The 27,072-nt window shown below is 58.9% G+C and overlaps 1 protein-coding gene across 1 annotated transcript; it reads left to right on the forward strand.

The window, feature by feature from the left end:
* On the forward strand, nt 1–27,072 carry BAZ2A (bromodomain adjacent to zinc finger domain 2A). The gene is made up of 28 exons (XM_054294204.1): nt 1–65; nt 3,923–4,060; nt 5,788–6,384; nt 7,099–7,266; nt 8,205–8,390; nt 8,957–9,193; nt 9,278–9,338; nt 10,156–10,264; nt 11,242–11,343; nt 11,416–11,626; nt 11,710–11,771; nt 11,846–11,911; nt 11,995–12,186; nt 12,273–12,527; nt 13,752–13,966; nt 14,060–14,134; nt 14,909–15,071; nt 16,002–16,061; nt 16,139–16,274; nt 16,371–16,966; nt 17,540–17,765; nt 17,837–17,992; nt 19,211–19,374; nt 22,118–22,404; nt 23,849–23,981; nt 24,051–24,197; nt 25,325–25,572; nt 26,925–27,072. Exons 2-28 carry the CDS (start codon nt 3,925–3,927, stop codon nt 27,070–27,072), a joined length of 5,136 nt encoding a protein of 1,711 aa, XP_054150179.1. The 5' UTR covers nt 1–65; nt 3,923–3,924.

Consider the following 27,072-nt stretch of genomic DNA (forward strand, 5'->3'; position numbering starts at 1 on the left):
CACCGCAGCGCACCGGGCCGGGCGGGCACCGGGGCTGCTGCGGGCCGCCCCCGCCGCCCCCCCAGGTACGCAGCGCGCAGGACGGGACCCGCGGACGGGGATACCGGGACCTACCGGGACCCCCTACGGGGCTGGGATGGCTGTAGGGAGACCCCCGCATCTGTACCGGGACCCCCTGAGACCGGCCCAGTTGTACCGGTACCCCCGGTTCTGTACTGGGACCTCCCCAAGCCCCCGGGAGCCTCGTCCAGGCGGGGAACCCCGCACCGGCTCCGCTGCCCCGCACCGGGAAGGAACACCACCCCCCCCCCCCCCCCCGCCTTCCATTGCGGCCGTACCGGGACAGCCCCCCCGCACCGGGACCCCGTTCTGCCCCCGCCGCCCCCGGAGCCGGTGTCGCTCCCGGGCCCTGCGCAGCGCGGCCCGGCCGGTGCCGCGTGACGTCACCGGGGATCCCGGGGGCCGGGGGGAGCTGGGGGGCGCCGGTGTACCCGCGGCCGAACGGGGCAGCACCGGTACCGTGCGGGGTCCCGGTCCCCGGTGCGCCGCCGTTCCTGGGGGTCGAGCTGGGGCTGCGGGGAGCGAGGGGGGAACGAACGGGAGAGCGCGCGGGGGGGGGAACGGAGGGGACGTTCCCGGGAGGTGCCGGTACGGGCTGGGGGAGCCCCGGGGGGAGCCGGGGGTCCCGGAACCAGGGGTAGGGGGGTGGGGGCGCGTCCCCGCGTGGGGATTCCCCCCGCCCTGACCCCGCCGGGGGCGGGGATCCCCCTCCCACGTGGGCGCGCGCCCGCCCCCGGTGACGCCACGGCGGCGCCGCTCCCGGTGACGCCACTGCGGCCGCCGTGACGTGCGGGGCGTGGGGGGAGGCGGAGGGGACGGGGAAGGGGGGGGTGGGGGGGGGGGAAGGAGGAGGACGGGACGGGACGGGGGCGGTCCCGGGACCGCCCGGCGGCGCGAGGCGCTTCCTGCCGCGGCCGCGGGTTCGGCTGTCCGCGGCCCGGCTCCCGGTTACCGGATCGGAGCGGAGGGGCCCGGCCCGGTGCGGCGGAGGGGCCGCGCCATGCCGAGCCGCCCCCCGCCCCGCGCCGCCTGAGCCGGGCCCGCGCCGCCGCCTGCCAGGTGCGGGGTCGCGGCGGAGGAAAAGGGGGGAGGCCCAGGCGGTAACGGGCCGTTAACGGCCCCGGGAGAAGGCAGCGAGGGGCTGGGAGGGTCGGTTGAGGCGGTTTGGGCCCGGCGGCGGCGGGGACACCCCGCTCCCCTTTGCTGACCTCGGTGAGACGCCGTGCTCTCCCCCCGCGCATCCCGGTTCCATGGCCTGACCCCCCCCCCCCCCCCCCTCCTCCTCCGTTACCGGCTCCCGGTGACTCCCCCGCTCCCCTCCCGGTGCAGCGGCCAAGGGCCCAGACCCGCGGGGAGCTCCAGCCCCGTTCCCAGTGCCCGGGGCGGTTCTCCCGCAGCCCCGTCCCGGAGCTCCCTCCCGTACTTCCCGGCCGTATCCCCCCCGCCCCACCGGGACCGGGACCCCCGTGCAGCGGACACCGAGCCCCCCATCCCCGGAGAACCGGCGAGGGGTATGGAGGTGTCCTTGCCGCAGGGACCGGTCCCGTGTCCCCCCGGTGTGTCCGTGCCCGCAGGAAGTGGCCGGGAAATGGCAGCCGGTTGTTGCGTCTCGTTGTTTTTGAAACGTCCTTTTTAATCAGGTCGCGTCACGCTCCCGGGGCCTCCCGGTGCTACCGAACCGGGGAGGCACCGGGGAACGGCACCGGCTCCACGGCACCGGCGGTTCCCCCTCAGCCTGGAGCTCTGTCCCCCCCTCCTCAGCTCAGCTCCCGGGGACAGCCCCGGCCCCGGTGTCCCTGTGGGGATCCCAGGGCCCGGTGGTGCGGCTGCCACCGGGTGTCCCCAGCGCTGCCACGTCGGCCGTGCCCGGTGTGGCGGGGTCAGCTCGGTGCCCACCTTGTCACCCACGGTGCTGCCATCCGAGGCTCTCCTGCCCCTCGCCCTCCTCACCTTGCCCGGCTCCGGTTTCTCACCGTGGCCCAGTTTCAGCTTCACGCTCAGGGCGGGGGGGAGCGGGGCCACGGGAGCCCCGGTGAGGGTGAGAGGTGACAAATGGCCTTGGGTGGCTGTGGATGACCATGGATGACCAATGTCCTGGCACTGGCCGAGCTCCCAGCCATGCCAAGGCTGGCCCTGCCCTCTGCCAGGCCTGGCACCCTGGAGCAAGGCTGACATTCCCACTTTGCTTTCATTTTCCCTCAGTCCCTTCCTCATGTTCCGAAACCATCCCAGTCCACCTCCGTGTGCCACCTGCAGCCTCCACCTGCCCGGTGGCCCTGGCACATCCCTCGGTGGCCCTGGCACATTCCTCGGTGGCCCTGGCACAACCCTCGGTGGCCCTGGCACTGCCCTGACCTCCAGAGCCGGCAGCGCCTCCCTGGCCGGCACTTCACACACGGGGTGGGACCGGAAAGGCTTTTCCTTATCCAGCCCCAAAAGGCTTTTCCTTCTCCAGCCCCGGTGTCCCCACGGTGTCCCCACAGTGTCCCCACGCCCAGGGGTTCCAGCTGGCTTAGGCCAGAGGCCGGTTCAGGGCTCGGGGGAGGCGGCTCCGGGTCCGTCCCGGTTTGTCCGGGACTGTGGCGGCGGCGGCGGCAGCGGCACCGCCCATACGGGTTCCTCCGGTGCATGAATCACCCCGTGGCCCTGGCCAGGCTTTGGTGGCCCCTGCGGCCCTGCCAGGGCACCAGCTGAGGGTGTGATGAAATCGGGGTTTCGACACGGGCTGTGCCACCATTGCTGCTCAAGCGCCGAGCGCGGCGGCCTTGGCCCTTCCGGGGAGGTCGGCACCGCCTTGGCCGGTGGCAAATGTGGCACAAATGGTGGTGGCAGCTCCCTGGGGTGTCCCTGTGGGTCCCCACCAGCACTGGGGCTCCCTGCTCATCTGCTGGGCTTGCAGGGCTGAGTTCCCTCAGTTCCTTGTGTCCCATCCCGATGTGGAGCCACCAGGATCCCTCCTTGTGGCCTCGGGTTTGAGGGAATGTTTGGAGTTTCTGGGGGATGAATTCACCCAGATCCCTCCTTGTGGCCTCAGATTTGAGGGAGGGTTTGGGGTTCCTGGGGGATGAAGGTCACCAGGATCCCTCTTTGTGGCCTGGGGTTTGAGGGAGTGTTTTGGGGGTTCCTGGGGGATGAAGGTCACCAGGATCCCTCCTGGGCCACAGGCCTAGGGTTTTAGGGAACATTTGGGGTTCCTGGGGGATGAAGGTCACCAGAATCCCTCCTTGGGGCCTGGGGTTTGAGGGAGCATTTGAGGGGTTCCTGTGGGGTGAAGATCACCAGGATCCTTCCTGTGGCCTCTTGTTTGGGGTTCCTGGGGGATTCAAGTCACCAGGATCCCTCCTGGGCCTCAGCTTTGGGGGAGCCTTTGGGGTTCCTGGGGGATGGACCCACCAGGATCCCTCCTTGTGGCCTCAAGTTTGGGGTTTCCTGGGGGGTGAAGGTCAACAGGATCCCTCCTGAACCCCAGGCCTCGGGTTTGAGGGAGTGTTTGGGGTTCCTGGGGGATGAAGGTCACCAGGATCCCTCCTCGTGGCCTCAGGGTTTGAGGGGGTGTTTGGAGGGTTCCTGTGGGATGAATTTCAGGAGGATCCCGGAGCAGCCACAGGATGGTGGCACACAGTGGTCACACCTTGGTGGTGATGGCTGTCCCTGGGGTGACAGGCTGTGCTCAAGCAGGTGGCAGCTCGTCCAGGTGGGGTGGCTGGGCCTGGGCCAGGTGGCATCTCAGTCCTGGGGGGCTTCAGTGTCACTTGTCACCCTCCCCAGGCTGGGGACCACAAAGAGTCAGTGGTGGGTGGGTCACCACAGTGGCCACCCCAGCCCTCACCAGTGACTGACCCCGTCTTGTCCCCCTGTGCAGAAATGGAAACAAACAACCGCCTGAACTTCACTGGCCTTTCCTCTGCACCCGCTGCCTCAGGACCGAAACCCACGCCTGCCTCAGGGGACTCCCCCTTCGCCCACAGCTCCACGCTCGGCTTCCCCCAGCAAGGGAAAAGTGAGTGAGGACACGGGGACAGGGCTGGGGTGGCTGTGGGGGCAGAGGGGACACGGGGATGGAGGGGCTGCAGGGACAGAGGGGACACAGAGGGGCTGCAGGGACAGAGGGATGGAAGGCACAGAGGGATGGGAGGGCTGCAGGGACAGGGGACACAAGGGTGAAGGGGCTGTAGGGACAGAGAGGACACAGGAATAGAGGGGCAGCAGGGATGGAGTGGCCATGGGGCTGGAGGTGACACAGGGATGGAGGGGCTGCAGGGACAGAGGGGTCACAGCGATGAGAGGGCTGCAGGGACAGAGGGGACACAGGGATGGGATGGCTGCAGGGACAGAGAGATGGGGTGGCTGTGGGGGCAGAGGGGATGCAGGGACTGCAGTAATAGAGGGATTGCCGGGATGGAAGGGCTGTGGGGCCAGAGGAGATGCAGGGATAGAGGGGCTGCAGGGATGGGGTGGCTGTGGGGCCACAGGGATGGGAGGGCTGGAGGGACAGAGGGGACAGAGGGATGGGATGGCTGCAGGGACAGAGGGCCGGAGGGGCCATGGCCAGCAGCAGCTCCAGCACGGGGGGCCAGGGCCGGGGTCTGTGCGTCCCTGCCGCCGCCTTGGCCTAGAAAAGCGGCCGTGCCAGCCCCGGGGCCGTGCGTGGATTTGGCCGCTCAGCTGATCCCGCACAGCCCTGCCAAGCTCGGCTAATCCCCGGCGTCCTGCGGCGCTCGGTTTGGCAAACGGGGACTGTGAACCCCCCCCTTCCGTCCCTGCTTCTCTCCAGCCATGGGGAGGGGGGGCACACCAGCAGGGCTTTGGCAGCTGCCCTGCCTGGCCATTGATCCATCCTCAAACCCACTGGAGACACCCCACAGTGCTCAGCCTGGTGCTGGCACAGCCAGTTTGGCAAATGGGGATCGTGCATCTCCCCCCTCTTCCCTCCCTCCCTGCTTCTCTCCAGGGAGGATGAGGGGATGGACACCAGCAGGGCTTTGGCAGCTGCCCCCCCTGGCCATTGATCCATCCTCCACCCACTGGAGAGACCCCGCAGGGCTCAGCCCGGTGCTGGCACAGCCGATTTGGCAAATGGGGACCATGCAGCTCCCTCCCTTCCTCCCTGCTTCTCTCCATGCACAGGGAGGGTTAGGGGACACCAGCAGGGCTTTGGCAGCTGCCCCACCTGGCCATTGATCCATCCTCAACCCCCCTGGAGAGACCCCACAGCGCTTGGCTCGGTGCTGGCACAGCCGATTTGGCAAATGGGGATTGTGCATCTCCCCCCCATCCCTCCCTCCCTGCTTCTCTCCATGCATAGGGAGGGTTAGGGGACACCAGCAAGGTTTTGGCAGCTGCCCTGCCTAGCCATTGATCCATCCTCACACTGGAGAGACCCCACGGTGCTCAGCCTGGTGCTGGCACAGCCAATTTGGCAAACAGGGATTGTGCAGCTCCCCCCCTTTTCTCCAGGCATGGGGAGGGGGGACACCAGCAGGGCTTTGGCAGCTGCCCTGCCTGGCCATTGATCCATCCTGAAACCCATTGGAGACACCCCACGGTGCTCGGCCCGGTGCCATGGCAGAACCGGTTTGGCAAATGGGGACCATGCAGCTCCCCCCTGCTCTCCAGCCATGGAGAAGGGGGACTCCAGCAGGGTTTTGGCAGCTGCCCTGCCTGGCCATTGATCCATCCTCAGCCCCGCTGGAGAGACCCCTGAGCTCCCTGTGCTTCCTCCCTCAGGTCTGAACGGGGGCATGAATGTCAATGGCTTCTCTACTGTATCCCACCCCGGTACTTCAGGGACCTTCTCACCCGGCTCCGCTGCCGCCGGGGCGCAGCCCCTCCGCCCCTACGACTGCCTGTGGGACTACTCCCCCTACACACCCGCCGCCGGTGCTGCTGCTGGTGGCCTCAAGGACGGGGCAGGCCCTCCCAACCTCGGACAGTTCCCCCTCAACGGCGTGGCCGGGGGGTCCCGGCCGGCCTCGCCCCCGGGGCACGGCACCAACCTGCGGGCAAGCGGGCAGGAGCTGTGGGGCAACGGCACCGCAACGGGGCCCATGGGGCTGAGCTTTGACTCGCACGAGCTCTACGAGTCCTTCCACGAGCAGAGCTTTGAGTTGATGCAGAATGGGCCTGAGGGGTTCTACGCCACCGGTCAGTCCTCGTCCGTGCTGAACTCGGACACGCAGCCCTTCCCAAACGAGCCAGAGCCCAGCCAGGGAGACGCTGAGGGTGCAGCCAAAGAGATGCCCAGCGCCACAAACAGCACCAGCACCATCACGGAGAACGGGGGTGGGCTGGTGGGCAGCCAGGAGCTGGAGGAGGCGCAGCCAGGTAGGAGCCCTGAGGGCTGGCAGAGCTCTGGGATGCAGTGCTGGGTGGGTGGTGAATCCTGGTGGAGTTGGGCATTGTTCCTCGGGGAATCCCGGCTGCTCTGACCCCCCTGCCCAGTGTCCTGGATGGGGTTTGGCCGGTCACAGCTTGGAGGAGGTGTTGGGATCTCATAAAACCAGGCTGAGTGTCAGCACCCCATGCCAGGTAGGAGCCCTGAGGGCTGGCAGAGCTCTGGGATGCAGCACTGGGGCCCTGGAAGGTGGGTGGTGGATCCTGGTGGAGTTGAGCATGGCATTCCTTGGGGAATCCCAGGTGCTCTGACCCCCCTGCCCAGTGTCCTGGATGGGGTTTGGCTGGTCACAGCTTGGAGGAGGTGTTGGGATCTCATAAAACCAGGCTGGGTGTCAGCACCCTATGCCAGGTAGGAGCCTTGAAGGGCTGGCAGAGCTCTGGGATGCAATCCTGGGTGGGTGGTGAATCCTGGTGGAGTTGGGCATTGTTCCTCGGGGAATCCCAGGTGCTCTGACCCCCCTGCCCAGTGTCCTGGATGGGGTTTGGCCGGTCACAGCTTGGAGGAGGTGTTGGGATCTCATAAAACCAGGCTGGGTGTCACCACCCCACGCCGTGGAGGGCTGGCTGTCCCAGCACAGGGATCCCCCCAGCTCTGTCCCCATCACATCTCAGGGTCTGTTTTTGGTCTATTGCTCCCTTCAGACCTGAAGATCTGCAGCTACAATGGGGCCACAGCCGCTGGCACGGGGTCACTGGGGCCGGAGGGGGCCAGCGGGTGCCTGGGGGAGGCATCACCCATCGCCCCACGGCTGGAGGACACCCACATCCTCAGCGAGGACTCTCTGGAGCCCTTCGAGTCCCTGGCCAGAGGTAGGGGGATGTCGAGGGGGGCACAAAAATTCCCTGGGAGGGAAGCAGTGCCAGCTCTTGTCGGTCCCCACTTGGGGATGCGGTGGTGGGGATGCTGCAGTGGCCGTGGGGATGTGGTGGCCGTGGGGATGGGGTGGAGACTGTGAAGATGCTGTGGTGGCCATGGGGATGGGGTGGTGGAGATGCTGTGGTGGTGGGGATGTGTTGGTGGCCCTGGCGATGCAGTGGTGGCCGTGAGGATGCTGTAGCCATGGGGATGCTGCGGTGGCTGTGGGGATGCGATGGTGGCCATGAAGATGGGGTGGTGGCCGTGGAGATGTGTTGGTGGCTGTGGGGATGCAGTGGTAGAGATGTGGTGGCCGTGGGGAAGCTGCAGTGGCTGTGGGGATGGGGTGGTGGAGATGTGGTGGCCGTGGGGATGCAGCGGTGGCCATGGGGATGTGTTGGTAGCCGTGGGGATGTGGCGATGCCGTGGCTGTGGGGATGGGTTGGTGGCCGTGGGGATGTGTTGGTGACCGTGGGGATGCTGTGGCCGTGGGGATGTGTTGGTGGCCGTGGGGATGCTGTGGCCATGGGGATGCTGCGCTGGCCCCGGCGCTCTCCCGAGGCAGGGGCGGGCCCGCGTCCCCGGCTCGCTGCCGGCTTTTCCTTCCCGTCCTTCCCGTCCTTCCCAGCTCCGTGACGAGGCGGTTACTCAGCGCCTGAACTTCCGCGCTGCTGAGCATCGCCACGGCCATTTTGGGCTCCTCCGCTTCCCAGAGGAGGAGGAGGAGGAGGCGGAGCTGGGGGGGGAGGGAGGAGGAGGGGGGGGTACCCAAACCCCTTTTAACCCCTCTGCTGCCGGAGTCTTTCCATCCACTCCACACACACCCCATTCCCCCCTGAGCGGAGATGTTGCTCCGTGCGCCCCCAACCCTGGTGCTCGCCCTCCTCCCCAGACCCCGGCACCGGCGATTTGTACGCGATGGACGACTCGCAGCTGGTGAGCGACAAATCCCCCTTGGAGGAGCCCCCCGACCTGGCTGTCAGCCCCCCACTCCACGCCGGCCCCTTCAGCCTGCTGCCCGCCAGCCCCTCGCCCGCCCCGCTGCTCCAGGCACCCGGCTCGCCGCCAGCCCTGCCCGGTACGTGCTGCCCCCCACACCGGGAGGGGATCGGGGTCTCGTTCCCCACGAGGGATCACCAGGGGTCACCCCACCGGCCCGGTTCCCCACGAGGGATGCCTCGTGAGCCCCACGGGGATGGGGGTCTCGTTCCCTACCAGGGATGCACAGTGAGCCCCACGGGGGTCACCCCACCGATCTCGACACCCATGAGGGATGCACCGTGAGCCCCACGGGGATCAGCCCTGGTTCCCCACGAGGGATGCACCGTGACCCCCACGGGGATGGGGGTCTCGTCCCCCACGAGGGATGTCCCGTTAGCCCCACGGGGGTCAACCCACCGGCCCGGTTCCCCACGGGGGTCACCCCACCGGCCCGGTTCCCCACCAGGGATGCACCGTGAGCCCCACGGAGATGGGGTTTCGTTCCCCACCGTGAGCCCCACGGAGATGGGGGTCTCGTTCCCCACCAAGGATGCCCCGTGAGGGTCTCGGTGGCACCGGCGAGGCCCCCGGGCAGCGCAGGGAGGGAGGGGACGCGCGGCCCCGGTGACGTGTCCGGTGACGTTCCTGACCTTGGCTCCTCAGGCGACAACGGCGAGCTGAAGAGCGGCGACCACGCGGGGCTGCGGGACTCGGGGTCCCTGGAGCTCGACCCTCCGCTGGAGCCGGACTCGCCGGCCCCGTCTGCTGAGGAGGAGGAGGAGGAGGAGGAAGAAGAGGAGGAGGAGGAGGAGGAGGCTGCCGACAGCTGCCCGGAGACTTCGGCCGCGCCGGGAGAGGGGGAGAGCGAGGAGCCGGCCCTGCTGAGCGCCTCGGGGGCAGGTGTGGGCGCCCCCCAGCCCCGGGCCGACCCTCCCGGTGCCCCCCGGCCGCCGGCCCATCCTCCCCTCTGTCCCCTCCCCGCAGGTGATGTCCCTCGGCGGCGCATCGCCACTCAGGAGGAGGTGCGCTTCCCGCTGCAGCACGGGTACGTGGGGTGGCCCCCGAGCCTGTTCCCTTTCCCCCTGTCCTGTTCCTGTCCCCCTCTGGCCGTGCTGCCCCCGACCCTTTTCCCTTTCCATCCTCTTCTTCCTGTCCCCCTCCCGCCGTCCTGCCCCACAGCTCTGTCCCCGACACTGTCCTCTCCTCATCCTGCCTCAAAAAACTACCAAAACTACCGTCCCCTTCCCACCATCCTGCTCCTGAAATTATCCCCATCGTGTCCCCATCCTGTCCCCGTCCTGTCCCCCTCGTGTCCCCATCCCCTCCCCATCCTGTCCCTGTCCCCACCCCTTTCCCATCCTCCCCCTCTCTCCATCCCTTTCCCATCCTGTCCCCATCCCCAACCCCTCCCACTGCTCTGTCCCCGGCACTGTCCCCTCCCCATCCTGCCTCAAAAACTACCAAAACTACCGTCCCCTTCTCACCATCCTGCTCCTGAAATTTTCCCCATCCTGTCCCCATTCTGCCCCTAAAACTACTGTCCCCTGCTCCTGAAACTATCCCTGTCCTGTCCCCATCGTGTCCCCATCCTGTCCCTAAAACTACCGTCCCTTTCCCACCATCCTGCTCCTGAAATTTTCCCCATCCTGTCCCCACCCCTTTCCCATCCTCCCCCTCTCTCCATCCCTTTCCCATCCTGTCCCCATCCCCGACCCCTCCCACTGCTCTGTCCCCTCGGTCCTGTCCCCTCCCCATCCTGTCCCTGCTGCTGTCCCCTCGGTCCTGTCCCCTCCCCATCCTGTCCCTGGCCCTGTCCCCTCCCCATGGTGCCCCACGGCCCCGGGTGACGCTGCCGTGCCCAGGTGGAGGCGGGAGGTGCGGATCAAGAAGGGGAACCATCGCTGGCAGGGTGAGACCTGGTACTACGGCCCCTGCGGGAAGAGGATGAAGCAATTCCCGGAGGTCATCAAGGTACCGCCCCTGGGGACACCAAATGTTTGAGAATGTTTGGGGTATTTGGGATATTTTGGGGTATTTGGGACATTTAGCATGTTTGGGGTATTTGGGATATTTAGAATATTTGGGGTATTTTGGACATTTGGGGTATTTGGGCTATTTTGGGACTTTTAGGGGATTTGGGACATTTAAAATATTTGGGGTATGTGGGATATTTTGGGTGTTTGGACTATTTTGGGGAATATGGGACATTTAGAATGTTTGGGGTATTTGGGATATTTTGGGGCATTTGGGGGATTTGGGGTATTTAGAATATTTGGGGTATTTTGGACATTTGGGGTATTTGGAGACATTTGGGGTATTTTGAATATTTTGGGACTTTTGGGGGATTTGGGACATTTAAAATGTTTGGGGTATTTAGGCTATTTTGGGATATCTGGGATATTTAGAATATTTGGGGTATTTGGGCTATTTTGGGGCATTTGGGGATTTGGGCTATTTAGGGACTTTTGGAGGATTTGGGACATTTAAAATATTTGGGGTGTTTGGGATATTTTGGGACTTTTGGGACATTTAAAATATTTGGGATATTTGAGGTATTTAGGAGATTTTGGGATATCTGGGATATTTGGAGTACTTGGGGCGTTTGGGATATTTTGGGGCATTTGGGGTATTTGAGAAATTTAGAATATTTGAGAATATTTGGGGACATTTGGGAATATTTGAGGTATTTTGAATATTTCGGGCTATTTGGGATATTTGGGGTCATTGAGGTGCTTGGGACATTCAGAATATTTGGGGTATTTGGGCTATTTTGGGACTTTTGGGGTATTTTGAATATTTGGGACATTTTGGGGGAGTTATGGGGAGGGGGCCAGTTCTGACCCACCAGAACCCCCCCAAAGCTCAGAACTGCAGCTGATGGAGGCTGTGGTGAACTCAGAACCACTGACCTTCCTCCCAACCTTCCTCCTCCTCCTCGCTGTCCCCAGTACCTGAGCAGGAACATGGTGCAGGACGTGCGGCGCGAGCACTTCAGCTTCAGCCCCCGCATGCCCGTGGGAGACTTCTACGAGGAGAGGGACACTGCAGAGGTGGGTCTGGGGGCTGCTGTGCCCCCCAGCTCCTCTCTGTGCCCACGGGTGACCCCAGCGTGTGCCCCACAGGGCGTGCAGTGGGTGAAGCTGAGCCCCGAGGAGATCCCCGGGCGCATCCAGGCCATCACGGGCAAGCGCGGCCGGCCCCGCAACGCCGAGAAGGTCAAAGGCAAGGAGCCCCCGGCCACCAAACGGGGCAGGGGCCGCCCACCCAAGGTCAGGATGGTGGATTTGCTCAGCAAGACGGATGCACGGCTGCTGAAGAGGCTGGAAGCACAAGGTACCCCCCTTTCCATCCCCTGTGGGAAGCTCCTCGCAGCTTGGTGGGATCGTGGTTCACATCCATTTTGTGTTCCCTTCCAGAGGTGCTCAGCGAGGAGGACAAGCTGAAAATGAGCAAGATCAAGAAGAAAATGAGGCGGAAGGTGCGGGTATGGGGATTTGGGGGGGATTTTCCCTGGTGCAGGGGGTTCCTGAGCGGGTCTTGTCCCCCCCTCAGGCCAAGAACAAGCAGAAGCAGGAGGCCAAAGCCCCCAGGACCAAGGAGGCCAAGAAGAAATCCAAGGTGAGTCCGTGGGCAGAGGGAGGACATGAAAAATGAAAAATGGATTTTCCCCCTTACCTTTTCCTATCCGGGCTCTGACTCAGGTCAAGGAGAAGAAGGGGAAGGCAGAGAAGGGCAAGGACAAGGCCAGGCCCAAGGAGAAGAAGGCCAAGGGGGCTCGCAAGGCAGACAAGGGGCTGCTGGCCCAGCGGCGCCTGGAGGAGCGGCGGCGGCAGCAGCTCATCCTGGAGGAGATGAAGAAACCCACAGAGGACATGTGCCTGGGGGACCACCAGGTGGGCTGTGCTAGGGGGCTCAGAAATGTCACCCCGAGGAGCCACCAGCTGGTTCTGACCCCTCCTTTCTTCTCCCTGATCCGCAGCCCCTGCCAGCCTTCTCCCGCATCCCGGGGCTGGTCCTGCCCAGCCGTGCCTTCTCCGACTGCCTGACGGTGGTGGAGTTCCTGCAGAGCTACGGGAAGGTGCTGGGGCTGGAGCCAGCCCGGGACGTGCCCACGCTGGGGGCGCTGCAGGAGGGGCTGCTGGGGATGGCCCCTGGCGTGGGGCAGCTGCAGGACCTGCTGGTGAGGCTGCTGCAGGCGGCGCTGTGCGACCCCGGGCTGCCACCCTACTGCCAGGTGAGACCCCCTTCCCTTCCCTTCCCTTCCCTTCCCTTCCCTTCCCTTCCCTTCCCTTCCCTTCCCTTCCCTTCCCTTCCCCTTCCCTTCCCTTCCCTTCCCTTCCCTTCCCTTCCCCTTCCCCTTCCCCTTCCCCTTCCCCTTCCCCTTCCCCTTCCCCTTCCCCTTCCCTTCCCTAACCTTCCCTTCCCTAACCTTCCCTTCCCTCTTTTTCCCCTTTTTCTTATTTTCCCCCCTTCCCTTATTTTTCCCTTTCCTTTCTCCCTCTTCTTTTCCCTTTTCTTTTTCCCCTTTTCATTTTCCCCATCCCTTTTCTTCCCTCCTCTTTCTTCCCCCCGCTTTCCTCTTCTTCCCCCTTCTTTCTTTTCCCTTCCCCTTCCTTTTTTCAATCTTTTTGCCACCTTCACCTTTCTTTTCCCCTTCTCTTTTCCCCCCCATTTTCCCTTTCCTTTCACCCCTTTGTCCTTTCTTTTCCTTCCCTTTTTTCCCCACCACTTTTTATTTTTACTTCTGCTTTCACTTTCCTTTCCTTTTCTCTCTCTTTCTCCCTTTTCTCCTCCTTCCCCTGACTGGGGCTACAAAACTCAGGACAAAGAATCCTAAATTTGGGATTAAAATTTAGGATTTTTTGTCCTGAATAAGAAAAGGGCTCTCCCTTTTCTTACCTGTGGCCATCCTCTTACCTTTTACCTTACCTCTTACCTTTTCTTACCTGTGGCCCTCATCCTCCTCACCCCCAGCATCTTTTGGGATGGTGTTCCCCCATCCATCCCTGTGCCAGGAGCACCTCTGGGCAGGAACCCCCTCCCGATAAACCCTTGTGGGGGTAAGGAGGAGACTCCCCAAACCTTTCTTTTCCCTTTTTCTTTTTTCCCCCATTTTCCCTTTGTTCTTTCTTTTTCTTCCATTTTCCCCCACCACTTTTTATTTTTACTTCTGCTTTCACTTTCCTTTCCTTTTCTCTCTCTTTCTTCCTTTTCCCCCTCCCCTCTCTGGGGCTGTCAGTGCCTGAAAAACTCAGAACAGAGAATCCTGAATTTGGGATTTGCTGCTCTCCCTCTTCTTACCATCCCCCTCCTCAGCCCCAGCATCTTTTGGGGTGTCCCCCCATCCATCCTTGTGATGGGAGCACCCAAAACCCCCTCTGGGCAGGAACCCCCTCCTGATAAACCCCCTTGGTGGCAATGAGGGCACTCCCCAAACCTCTCCCTTTGCTCTGGGCAGTCCCTGAAGATCCTGGGGGAGAAGGTGTCGGAGATCAGCCTGAACAGGGACACGGTGTCGGAGGTGCTGCGCTGCTTCCTGACGGCGCACGGCGCGGGCGCGGCTCTGTGCGAGGGGCTGCGCACCAAACCCTTCCAGGCGCTGCCCCCCGAGCTCAAGGCCTCCATCCTGGTCTTCCTCATCAACGAGCTCAACAGCAGCGCCCTCATCATCAGGTGGGGCTGGTTTGGGGGGCAGGAAAACCCTTTAATTTGAAGTGTTGGTGTGGATCCTGCTTGCTGGAGCCATCTCCGTCTCTCATTGTGCAGTGAGATCGACAAGACCTTGGAGAGCATGGCCAACTACAGGAAGAACAAGTGGATCATTGAGGGAAGACTGCGCAGGTTGGTGGGGAGGGGGCTTTGCTTTCAGCCTCATCATCATCCCCTCTGAGGGACCAGGTGCCTCAGGGTGGGCAGGGGGATGTCACTGTGTCACTAGGGCACAAAACAACACAAACGCACACACCGCTGCTCTCAAGGTGAAGAAAAAGGGAAGTTTATTTTCTGACTCCCAACATTTATAGATTTCCAAAAGTGACAGTGGATTGGAGGGTGAAAGGGCCACCTCTCCAATGACACTGGACAAACCAACAGTCCATCAAATTTCTCCTCTTCTATAAAAATGCAAAACAATGAGTTATTTACAGAAAGCGTGTGAGAATCCGGCTGTGGGATTGAGGGGCTGCAGGGTTGAGGGGGTTGAAGAATTGGGGTTTGTAGGATTGGGGGGCTGTGGGATTGAATGGCTGAAAAATTGGAGTTTGTAGGATTGGGGGGCTGTGGGATTGAGGAGCTGAAAAATTGGAGTTTGTAGGATTGGGGGGCTGTGGGATTGAGGGGCTGCTGGGTTGGAGGTCTGAAAAATTGGGGTTTGTAGGATTAGGGGGCTGTGGGATTGAGGGGCTGCAGGGTTGGGGGGCTGAAAAATTGGGGTTTGTAGGATTAGGGGGCTGAGAACCAGGTATGATAATCTTTGTGAGTCCCTTCCAAAGCAGAATATTTTACAATTTTCTATGTAAGAAAGTTTGCAACAAGAACATAAACATCAGAAGACTTAGAAAACCTTAAAAAATCAGGGAGGACAGGTAGCCAACACCTCCACCTGTGTCCTGGCAGGCTGAAGGTCGCCCTGGCCAAGAAGACGGGACGTCCTGAGTCGGAGATCACGGGGCTGGAGGACGGACGGCGCCGGCGCAGCTCCCGCCTGACCGAGGACGTGGGGCTGGAGATGGAGGAGGAGGAGGAGACCCGAGGGAGGAGATCTCGCAGGGAGGAGGAGGTGGGGTGCTCCAGGCTCTGTTGTGGGGGGCAAAAGTGAGGGTGCCACCTCAGGGGTGTCTTCCCTGTGACTGATCCATCCCCAGGATGGAGCTGCCGCACGTTGAGCACCAGTATATTGGAATTAAATACCAATATATTGAAATTAAATACCAGTATATTGAAATTAAATACCAATATAGCTGGATGGAACGTGCCTGGGCTTGTCTGGCCCTTGCTGCTTGACCAAAGGTGACAGCTGTGGTGGTTTCACCTCAGAAACACCTTTTGGCTGGCTGGATATTGCAGGAAAAGTGAGGGTGCCACCTCAGGGGTGTCTTCCCTGACTGATCCATCCTCAGGATTGAGCTGCTGCACGTTGGGCACCAAAATATTGGAATTAAATACCAATATAGCCAGATGGAACGGGCCTGGGTTCGTCTGGCCCTTGCTGCTTGACCAAGGGTGGCAGCTGTGGTGGTTTCACCCCAGAGACACCTTTGGCTGGCTGGATATTGCAGCTGGGTGCTTGGGACAAGTCCAGGCTTGCAGGAGCTCAGGTTTACCTCTGGTGGAGAAGCTTTAAGGCCATGGTGAAGGAAAGGAGTTGAGTTCTGCTGGAGGGTTTGGATCCAGAGCTTTATTCTGGCCCACAGGCCTCTGAATGCAGCAACTGCTCCAACAGAACTTCCTGACCCCGTGGTTGCTGTGCCTTTTAACCCCAGGGAGAGGGGCAGGGAAGGGGTAGGGAGCCACCAACCAGGTAAGGGGGGGAAATCTCAGGGGACAAACGACACCTGGATGGCCCAATGCCCCCCCACCAGGGCTGAGAGGCCTCTTTTGAACTTTGCTCTTCTGGAATGCCAAGATTGACAGACAGCACTCAGCAGGGGCAAGGGAGCGGGAAAGGAGAGGTGATTGTCACACTGGGATAACTGAGGCACTTTCCCAGGTTGACACGTCTACATCCAGCGTGCCGGAGCTGGAGCGGCAGATCGAGAAGCTGGCCAAGGTGAGCAGGTGCTGGAGGGTCGGGGTTCAGCCCTGCTGGGGGGCTGCAGCCCCCTCACCACCCCCTTGTCTCCTCAGAGGCAGATGTTCTTCCGCAAGAAGCTGCTCCATTCCTCCCAGACCCTGCGTGCAGCCTCCCTTGGCCAGGACCGGTTCCGGAGGCGCTACTGGGTCCTGCCCCACCTGGGCGGCATCTTCGTGGAGGGCGCCGAGGGTGAGTGGGGACGGAGCTTTTCGGGGGGATGAAAAACAACTGTAACAGCTGGGAGAGGAGCCCACAGCTCACCTGCTCGTCCTCCTGCTGTCACAGCAGCTGAGGTGGTGCCTCAGGAGCCTCCTGAGGAGAAGATGTCCCCGCTGGTGTCCCCGGTGAAGGAGGAGCCGGCCGCCGTGCCCGTCGCCAGCCGCACCAGCTGCCCCACCTCGGCCTCCCGTGCCCGTGGGAGGCCCCGGAAAAGCAAAGAGGAGCTGGCCCAGCACTGCCAGCCCTGCCAGCCCTGCCAGCCCTGCCCAGTGCCCATCAACGGCATCCTGGAGGAGCCAGAGCCGCTGGGGCAGAGCCAGCACGACCTGAGCCAGTCGGCGTTCCTGTCCTGGCTGAGCCAGACCCAGTCGTCCCTGCTCAAGGACTCGGTTCTCACCCCGGCCAGCAGCCCTGGCAAAGGGGACACGGGGCTCCCCGAGGCCCCCTCGGACCCCATGGAGGAGGAAGAGGAGGAGGAGGAGGAGGAGGAGAGAGCCCCGGAGGCCGTGGCAAAGAGAGGGCCCTGGTTTAACCTGCTGCCCCGCACGCCTTGCGACGACCGTGCCCCCCTCGCTACCTCCTCGGCCGAGCCCTCGCCACGAGCCCCCGCAGCCCCCCGCAGCCAGAGCAGGGGGGAGCCCCCCAAGGGCTCAGCACGGCAGGTACAGGGCTGGGGGGACTGCAGCCAGCACCTGCACCCCGACCCGAGGGGCTGGATGGGCAGGGGGATTCACCCTGGGTGGCTGCAGGGGTTGGATGGGGAGGGGGATTCACCCGGGGGGGCTGCAAGGACAGGGATGGGACCCTCTGTGTGACCTGGTGGGACAGGGTGGGGTCAGTCCTGCTGCTCTGGATGGGCTGGGGAGAAGGGACACTGCTCCTGGGGTGGGGAGGGTGCAGGGCTTGGGGGAGCTGTGGGGTTGCGGGGCTGAAAAATTGGGGTTTGTAGGATTAGGGGGCTGTGGGATTGGAGGGGCTGCAGTGTTGGGGGGCTGAAGAATTGGAGTTTGTAGGATTAGGGGGCTGTGGGATTGAGGGGCTGCAGGACTGGAGAGGCTGTGGGATTCGTGTTTGTACGATTAGGAGGCTGTGGGATTGAGGGGCTGCAGGATTAGAGGAGGTGCAGAATTCAGGTGCTGAGTATCCAGATGTGATAATCCTTGTGTGTCCCCCTCCAAAGCTGAGTATTTTACAATTTCCTGTCTGTTTTCTCTGACATCCCCTCATCTCTCCAGCTGAACGGCCTCCCCTCAGACGACCCCACAGCCCCCCTGCTCGCCTCCACGCCGGTGCACGCCGGCCCCAGGGCCCACGGCGCCTGCCCCCGCAGCCAGGGCAGCCTGGAGAAGCTCCAGGACGTGCCAGGACAGCCCAAACGCCGAGGGAGACCCCCCACCAAATTCTTCAAGCAGATGGAGCAGAAATACCTGACGCAGCTGACGGAGCAGCCGGTGCCCAGCGGTGAGAGCTGGGACCCCCGGGACCCCCCCGGTGCCCCTGGCACGGTGCTGAGTGTGGCACTGCCCTTGCAGAGATGCAGAGTGGCTGGTGGTGGCTGAGGGACCCCGAGGAGCTGGAGGCCGTGGCACGGGCGCTGCACCCGCGTGGCATCAGGGAGAAAGCCCTGCACAAGCACCTGACCAAGCACAAGGAGTTCCTGCGTGAGGTTTGCCTCAGGAGCACCACTGGTGAGTGCCCCAGAGCCCACCCCTGCCCCCAGACCCCCAGATGGGTGGGGGGCTCTTGTCTGTCCCATTTGAGCCCACCTGTGAGCCCCCAGATTTCATTTTCTGCCCAAATCCCTAAGGCAGGGCAGGGGGCTGCTCCCTGAGCCCACCCTTTATCCCTCCAGACCCCATCATGTCCAGGGATGTGTCTCTCCTCCCTGACCCATTTTCTCCTCTCCAGAACCCACCTTTCCTTTGTGTTCTGGGATTTGGCTCTGCTGCCTTTCCCCCATCCCTGACCCCCTTTTCTCCTCTCCAGACCTAATCATGACCCTCACCCATTTTGTCCTCTCCAGACCCCATCTTTCCCCTGTGTCCCAGGTTGTGGCTCTGCTCCCTGACCCCCTTTTCTCCTCTCCAGACCCCCATCATGTCCCAGGTTGTGGCTCTCCTCCCTTGACCCCCCATTTTCTTCTCTCCAGACCCCATCGTGTCTCGAGATGTGGCTCTCCTGCTTTTCCCCCATCCCTGACCCCTTTTTCTGCTCTGCAGACCCCATCATGTCCCTGAATGGGGTTCTGCTGCCTGTCTCCCTGCCCTGACCCCCCTTTTCCACCCTCCAAACCCCATTTTCCCCCAGTGTTCTGGGATGGGGCTTTGCTGCCTGTCCCCCATTCCTGACCGTGCTTTTCTCCTCTCCAGACCCCATCTTCCCCCTCTGTCCCACGATGTGGCTCTGCTGCCTTTCCCCCATCCCTGACCCCATGTTCTCCTCTCCAGACCCCCACTTTCCCCTCTGTCCCAGGTTGTGTCTCTCCTCCCTGACCCCATTTTCTCTTCTTCAGACCCCATCATGACCCTAACCCCATTTTCTACTCTCCAGACCCCATCATGTCCCAGAATGGGGCTCTCCTGCCTTTTCCCCATCCCTGACCCCATTTTCTCCTCTCCAGACCCCTCTGTCCCAGGATGGGGTTCTGCTGCCTGTCCCCCATCCCTGACTCCATTTTCTCCTCTCCAGACCCCATTGTCTCCCAGGATGTGGCTCTCCTTCCTGTCCCCCCTTCCTGACCCCCTTTTCTCCTGACCCCATCATGACCCTAACCCCATTTTCTCCTCTCCAGACCCCATCTTTCCCCTATGTTCTGGGACAGGGCTCTCCTGCCTTTCCCCCATCCCTGACCCCCTTTTCTCCTCTCCAGACCCCATCATGACCCATTTTCATTTTCTCCTCTCCAGACCCCATCTTCCACCCTCGTCCGGACCCGGCCAGCACGGCGGTGTCCCGGGAGGCCCTGGCTCAGTGGTCAGTGCTGGACAGAGCCTACGAGACCGACCTGGGCGTGCTGCAGTGGGTGGAGGAGCTGGAGCAGCGCGTCCTCATGGCCGACCTGCAGATCCGGGTGGGTGCCAGCCAGGGCCATCCCAATTCCTGCTTGGTGGGGGAGATGAAACAGGAATTTCATATTAGAAATAGAAATAGAAATAGAAATAGAAATAGAAATAGAAATAGAAATTATAACTATAAATATAACTATAACTATAAATATAAATATAAATATAAATATAAATATAGTGGTGATAAATAATAATTAATAATATATTTATAAATATAATAATAATATAACAACAACAACACATATATAATAATATATTAGAATACTATATTATTAGTATAATAATATTAATATATTATTATACATTTTTTATTATTGATATTGTTGTTGTTATTATTAATTCATATTATAAATATAATAATATACTATGATATATAATATTTAATATAACATTTAATATAATTGTAATATAGATTATTATTATTATCATCATCATCATTACTATCGTTATTACTATCATTATTACTGTCATTATTACTATTATTACTACTATTATAAAATTCATATTGTAAATATGATTGTCTGGCCAAAGATTTTGAGAATATAGAAACTATAAGTAAGATTGAAATGAAAGCAAGTTTAGGTGAGCCGGGGGGGGGGATCACGGACAGACAGACACACAGACAGACACACAGACAGACAGGGTGAGGATGTTGGGGGAGATGAAACAGGAAAGCCTTATAAATATGATTGTCTGGCAAAAGATTTTTGAGATCATGGAAATTATAAGCGAGATTGAAATGAAAGCAAGCTTTGAGATCCTTTAGTTACTGAACAACTGGAAAACAATGGTGTGGCCAGCTGAAGGTGATCCCCTTTTGATGAAACAACACCCTCTGCTTGCAGACAGCTCCAAGGGGCAGAGCAGACCCTACAGCTTGGCAAAAGGGGTCCAAAGAGGAGATTTTAGGGTTTAAAACTACTCCAAAGAGGAGTTTTTAGGGTTTAAAATGTAACCCAGTGTGGTAATGTAGTGATTCTTATAGGCTGTATGGAAATGCTGTAGGATTTGTATCTTGGACTAGATCGGTTAGTGAGAATCAGAATATTCAACACAGAAGAAGGTTTATTGTATCGCAGGAACCTCATCCTCTTTTACTCTCTCTTTACCCTCTTTACTCTTCCTCACTCTCTCATCTCTTTACCACACTCTTGCCTTGTCTCTCTTTATCTCTCTCTCCCTCTTTGGGCCTGCTCTGAGCTGTGCCTGGCAGCTCCAGGCAGGTCCCTGCACTTGGCCCTTTGCAATAAACCCCAAGTTCTGCGACCAGAAGAAGATTTATTATATTATTATTTATTGTAGTACTATTATTATTATTATTATTATTATTATTATTATTATTATTATTATATTGTAACAGGAACCTCGTTCGCATATCCTCTCTTTTACCCTCTCTTACCCTCTCATCCTCTCTCTCTATCTCATCCTCTCCACGCCTCTCTTCTCTCAGTCCTGCTCTGAGCTGTCCCTGGCAGCTCCCAGCAGCTCCCTGCACTTTTCCCTTTGCAATAAACCCCAAATTCCACAACCAGAAGAAGATTTATTGTATTGTAACGGGGATCTCACTCTCTTATCCTCCTTTACCCTCTCATCCTCTCTCTCTCTCATCCTCTTTCCCCCTCTCTCCTCTCAGTCCTGCTCTGAGTTGTGCCTGGCAGCTCCCAGCAGGTCCCTTTGCAATAAACCCCAAATTTCACAACAAGAAGATTTATAATGGGAACTTCGCTCTCTCATCCTCTTTACCTCTATCTTTACCCCTCTCTTCTCTCAGTCCTGCTCTGAGCTGTGCCTGGCAGCTCCCAGCAGCTCCCTGCACTTGGCGCTTTGCAATAATCCCCAATTTCCACGACCAGAAGATTTATAACGGGAACCTCACTCACTCATCCTGTTTACCCCTCTCTCCTCTTTGGGGCTGCTCTGAGCTGTGCCTGGCAGCTCCCTGCACTTGTCCCTTTGCAATAAACCCCAAATTCCACGACCAGAATAAGATTTATTGTGTTGGAACGGGAACCTCGCTCTCTTACCCTTTCACTCTCTTACCTTTTTACTCTCTCCCTCTCTCATCCTCTCATCACACAGTGTGGTAATGCAATGATTCTTATAGGCTGTATGGAAATGCTATAGGATTTGTATCTTGTACTAGATTGGTCAGTGAGAATTAGAATATTTAACACAGAAGATGATTTATTGTATTGTAATGGGAACCTCACTCTCTTACCCTCTTACCCTCTCATCCTCTCTCTCATCCTCTCTCCCCCTCTCTTCTTTCAGTCCTGCTCTGAGCTGTGCCTGGCAGCTCCCAGCAGCTCCCTGCACTTGGCCCTTTGCAATAAACCCCAAGTTCCACAACTAGAAGAAGATTTATTGCATTGTAACAGGAACTTCACTCTCTCATCCTCTTTACCTCCCTCTTTACCTCTCTCTTTACCCCTCTCTCCTCTCAGTCCTGCTCTGAGCTGTGCCTGGCAGCTCCCATCAGGGTCCCTGCACTTGGCCCTTTGCAATAAACCCCAAATTCCACGGCCAGAACAAGATTTATAATGGAAACCTCATTCTCTCATCCTCTTTACCCCTCTCTTCTCTCAGTCCTGCTCCGAGCTGTGCCTGGCAGCTCCCAGCATCTCCCTTTCCAATAAACCCCAAATTCCACCACCTAGCTTCAGAAATCTCTCATCTCCATCCATCTCCACCCCCCAACACTCGCTGCCCACCAAGTGCCCACCACTGACCTCTCTCTCCCCTCCGCAGGGCTGGACGTGTCCGAGCCCGGACTCGAGCAGGGCCGACCTGCGGTACTGCGAGCACAAGGTGGAGCCCCTGGAGGACATCACGGTGCGCAGCAGCCGGCGGGAGGCGCCGCCCGTGCGCCGGGAGCTCACCAACCCGCTGGACCTGGCCGTGCTGCGCCTGGCGGCGCTGGAGCACAACCTGGAGCGCCGCTACCTCAAGGAGCCGCTGTGGCCGCAGCACGAGGTGGTGCTGGAGAAAGCCGTGCTGAGCAACCCCGAGGAGCTGGGGGCGGGCTCCACCGAGATGTGAGTGGGAAGGGGTTGGGAAAGGGGTTGTTGCATGGGAATTGGTGAGGAGGGGTCATTCTATGGGAAGTCCTGAGGAGGGGGCATTCCCTGGGAGTCCTGGGAGTTCCTGAGAAGGGGTCACTCCCTGGGAATTGCTGAGAAGGGGTCGTTCCTGAAGGGGTCATTCCTTGGGAATTGGTCAGGAGGGGTCATTCCCAAGCAGGGGTCATTCTCTGGGAGTTCCTGAGAAAGGGTCATTCCCTGGGAATTGGTGAGGAGGGGTCATTTTATGGGAATTGCTGAGGAGCAGTCATTCTATGGGAAGTCCTGAGGAGGGGTCATTTTATGGGAATTGGTGAGGAGGGATCATTCCCTGGGAATTGGTGAGGAGGGGTCATTCTATGGGAAGTCCTGAGGGAGGGGTCATTTTATGGGAATTGTTGAGGAGCGGTCATTCCCGAGAAGGAGTCATTCTATAGGAGTTCCTTGGGAATTGCTGAGGAGGGGTCATTCCCAATGGGGTCATTTCCCTGGGAAGTCCTGAGAAAGGGTCATTCCCAAAGGAGTCATTCCCTTGGAAGTCCTGAGAAGGGGTCATTCCCTGGGAATTGCTGAGAAAGTGTCATTTTATGGGAATTGCTGAGAAGGGCTCATTTCTGAGGAGGGGTCATTCCCTGGGAGTTGCTGAGGAGGGGTCATTTCCAGCCCCCTTGGGAATGTGAGGGTCAGCAGGGTTTGTCCTGGGGGTCTCCCAAGGATGGGATTCCTTCTTGGGGATGGGGTCTCTGAAGGATGAGGGTCTCTCAGAGGTATGGGAATGTCCTCTGGGGGTGGGGTGTCTGAAAGATGGGGTCTCTTTAAGGAATGGGGTCTCTCTCTGAAGGAAGGGGTCTCTCAAAGGGATGGGGTCTTTGAAAGATGGGATCTTTGAGGGATGGGGTCTCTGAGGGATGGGGTTTTCTCTGAGGGATGGGATCTCTCTGAGGGATGGGATCTCTCTGAAAGATGGAATCTCTCTCTGAAAGATGGGGTCTCTTCCTAGGGATGGGGTCTGTCAGGGATGGGGTCTCATGGGGGTCATCGAGGTCCTGCTCAAGGCTGATCAGCAACCAAAGCTCCTCTTTTTGGGATCCCTTTTGGGCTGTGGGGGGTTCCCCATGACCCAGCCGGGTTCCTGGGCCAGGGCAGGACCCCCGCGCTGGGCTGAGCCCCCCTCTGTCCCCACAGCTCATACGAGATCCTATGAGATGGGGGTCTCTCAGAGGGATGGGATCTCTCTGAGGGATGGGGATCTCCCCTGGGGACAGAGATCTCATGGGGGTCATCATAGTCCTGCTCGGGGCTGAGCAGCTGATCCTTCTGGGATCTTTTCTGGGATCCGTTTTGGGCTGTGGGGGGTTCCCCATGCCCTGGGCCTGGGCAGGACCCCCGTGCCGGGCTGAGCCCCCCTCTGTCCCCGCAGCTCGTACGAGATCACGCCGCGGGTGCGGACGTGGCGGCAGACGCTGGAGCGCTGCCGCAGCGCCGCCCAGGTGTCCCTGTGCCTCCTCCAGCTGGAGAAATCCATCGCCTGGGAGAAATCCGTCAACAGAGTGGTGAGACCCCGCCCTGGGAGGGGCAAAGGGGGGGTCCAAAGCAGCTCTGAGCCCCCCGTGTCCCCCCAGACCTGCCTGGTTTGCCGGAGAGGGGATGACGACGAGCACCTGCTGCTGTGCGACGGCTGCGACCGCGGCTGCCACCTCTACTGCCACCGGCCCCGCATGACAGAGGTGCCCGAGGGAGACTGGTTCTGCTCCGTCTGCGTGGCCAGGGTAGGTCGGGGGGCAGCCCTCAAACCCCACCGGGGTGGGCCAGGAGGGATTCCAGACCCTGCTGGGCACCCTGTCCCCGTGAGAGGTTCTGGTGAGGGGAGAAAGTCTGGTTCTCAAGAGGGATCCCCCTTGGGACCCCCATCCTCAGGGGAGATCCCAACTTTTGGGAGAGACCCCAATGGTCTCTGAGGGTCCTCTATGCTCCTGGGGGTCACTTTTCCTAGAAAAGACCCCAGTGGGACCCTCATATCTCTGGGAGGGACCCCCATATCATCAGGAGGGATCCCAAGCCCTGCTGGGCCCCCCATCCCCAGGAGAGGTTCTGGTGATGGGAGAACCTCTGGTTCCCAAGAGGGACCCCCATGGGACCCCCATCCCCCATTCTTGGGAGAGACCCCCAATGGTCTCTGAGGGTCCCCCATGCCCCTGGGGGTCTCTTTTCCCAGAAAAGACTCTTATCTCCAGGAGGGACCCTCATATCTGTGGGAGAGACCCCCATATCAGCAGGAGGGGTCCCCATCCCAGCACTGGTGACCCCAAAGGGACTCGCACCCCTCTGGGGTGAGGATTTGGTCCCCAGGAGAGACCCTGGTGGTATCTGAGAGACCCCCACCCCTAAAGGAGACCCTGGTGGTATCTGAGAGAACCTCAAACCTAGGAGAGACCTGCACCCCAGGAGAGACCCTCACCCCTAGGGTCGACCCTGATGGTATTTGAGAGACCCTGATGGTATCTGAGAGACCCCCACCCCTAGAGCAGACCCTAATGGTGTCTGAGATATCCTGGTGGTGTCTGAGAGACTCCCACCGCCAGGAGAGACCCCCACCCCTAGAGGAGACCCTGGTGTTGTCTGAGAGACCCTCACCCCTAGGAGGGACCCTCACCCCTAGGAAAGACCCCTCTGGTGTCTGAGGGACCCTGATGGTGTCTGGGAGACCCCCACCCATAGAGGAGACCCTGGTGGCCCTCCCATTGCTGTCCTGACCTCCAGGAGACCCTCTCATCCCCAGGAGACCCCATTGACCTCTGAGGGACCCTGGGTCACCCTGAGGGTCCCCTCAAGGCTCAGGCAGTGGAAACGAGCACAGGGGACAGAGGGTGACCCCTTTTCTGCCCCCCCCCCCCAGGCCGGGCAGTACCGGGACCCCATCTCCCCCCGGCGAGGCAAGAAACGGAAACGGGGCCGGGGGCTCGGGGGCAGCCCCGGCGAGGAGGAGGAGGAGGAGCCGAGCCCGCGGCGGCGCCGCCCGGCCCCGAGGCACCGGCGGGGGCTGCCCCCGGTGTCCCCCCGGTGCCGGCCCGGGGAGGCGCCGAGCCCAGCCCGCAGGAGGAGCGGGGCCCTGCGGGGGCAGCCCGGAGACCTGACCTACTGCGAGTGAGTGGGGAGGGGGCTGCGCCGGGGTCAGGGACCCCCTGCCAGTGAGTGGGGAGGGGGCTGCGGTGGGATCAGGGACCCTCTGTGAGTGAGTGGGGAGGGGGAAGTGTGGGGAGGGGGCTGCACTGGGGTCAGGGACTTAGGCGAGTGAGTGGGGCCGGGGAAATGTGGGGAGGGGGCTGCACCTGGGTCAGGGACCTTCTGCAGGAAATGGGGCGGGGGCTGTGGTGGGGTCAGGGACCCCCCGATGTTCTCCCTGGGACCTTCTGCGAGTGAGTGGGGCCAGGGGAAATGGGGAGGGGGCTGTGGTGGGATCAGGGACCCCCTGGCACCCAGGGCGAGGGAAGGGATTAGGGTCTTGACTCCCATGTTTCAGAAACGCTAATTTATTATTTTATTATATATGTGTATTATTTAAAATTATTATTTTATATTATATATGATATTAAAATTTAATATTTTATTATATAGGATATTAAAACTTATTATTTCATTATATATTAAGATTTATTTTATTATATATATGATATTGAAATATATTATTTTTATATAATAGATATGATACTAATTTTTTATTATATATTATATTAAAATTTATTAATTTATATATGATATATATGATATTAAAAGAAAATTATATATTAAAATTATACTAAAATAATAGAAAAGAATCTTGACTCCATGTTTCAGAAGGCTGATTTATTATTATATATTATGTTAAAATTTTGTATTTTATTATATATATGATATTAAAAATTATTTTATTATATATATGATATAATTAATTATTCTATATATTATATATATGATATTAAAAGTAAATTATATGTTAAAGCTACACTAAAAGAATAGAAGAGATGAGAATCTTGACTCCATGTTTCAGTATAGTTTTAATATCTCATTTTCTTTTAATATTATATATATAATAAAATAATAAATTTGAATATAATATCTATAAAAATAACAAATTTTAATATAATATATAATAAAATAATAAATTTAAATAAAAATCTATAATAAAATAATAAATCAGCCTTCTGAAACATGGAGTCAAGATTCTCGTTTCTTCTTTCTCGTCTCTTCTATTCTTTTAGTATCGTTTTAATATCTCATTTTCTTTTAATATCATATATATCAATAAATTTATATATATATATAATAAAATAATACATTTTAATATAATAAAATAATAAATCTGACTTCTGAAACGTGGAGTCAGACTCATCTCTTCCCTCACCCTGGCACCCCTGTGACCGCCGCCCCAATTGGTGACCCCGAGCGAAGAACAATCCCACCCTGAGGGAAGGATTTTTGCTAAAATCAGTCTGAGCCGTGTCCCCACGCTTTCCCAGGATCATCCTGATGGAGATGGAGTCTCACGAGGACGCCTGGCCCTTCCTGGAGCCCGTCAACCCCCGCCTGGTGCCCGGCTACCGCAGGATCATCAAGAGGCCCATGGACTTCAGCACCATGCGCGCCCGGCTGCTGCGGGGAGGGTGA

The sequence above is a fragment of the Melozone crissalis genome, unplaced genomic scaffold (genome assembly GCF_028551555.1).
Source record: "Melozone crissalis strain CALT ecotype California unplaced genomic scaffold, PUWL_Pcris_2 ptg000222l_1, whole genome shotgun sequence".
Taxonomy (NCBI): Eukaryota; Metazoa; Chordata; class Aves; order Passeriformes; family Passerellidae; genus Melozone; species Melozone crissalis.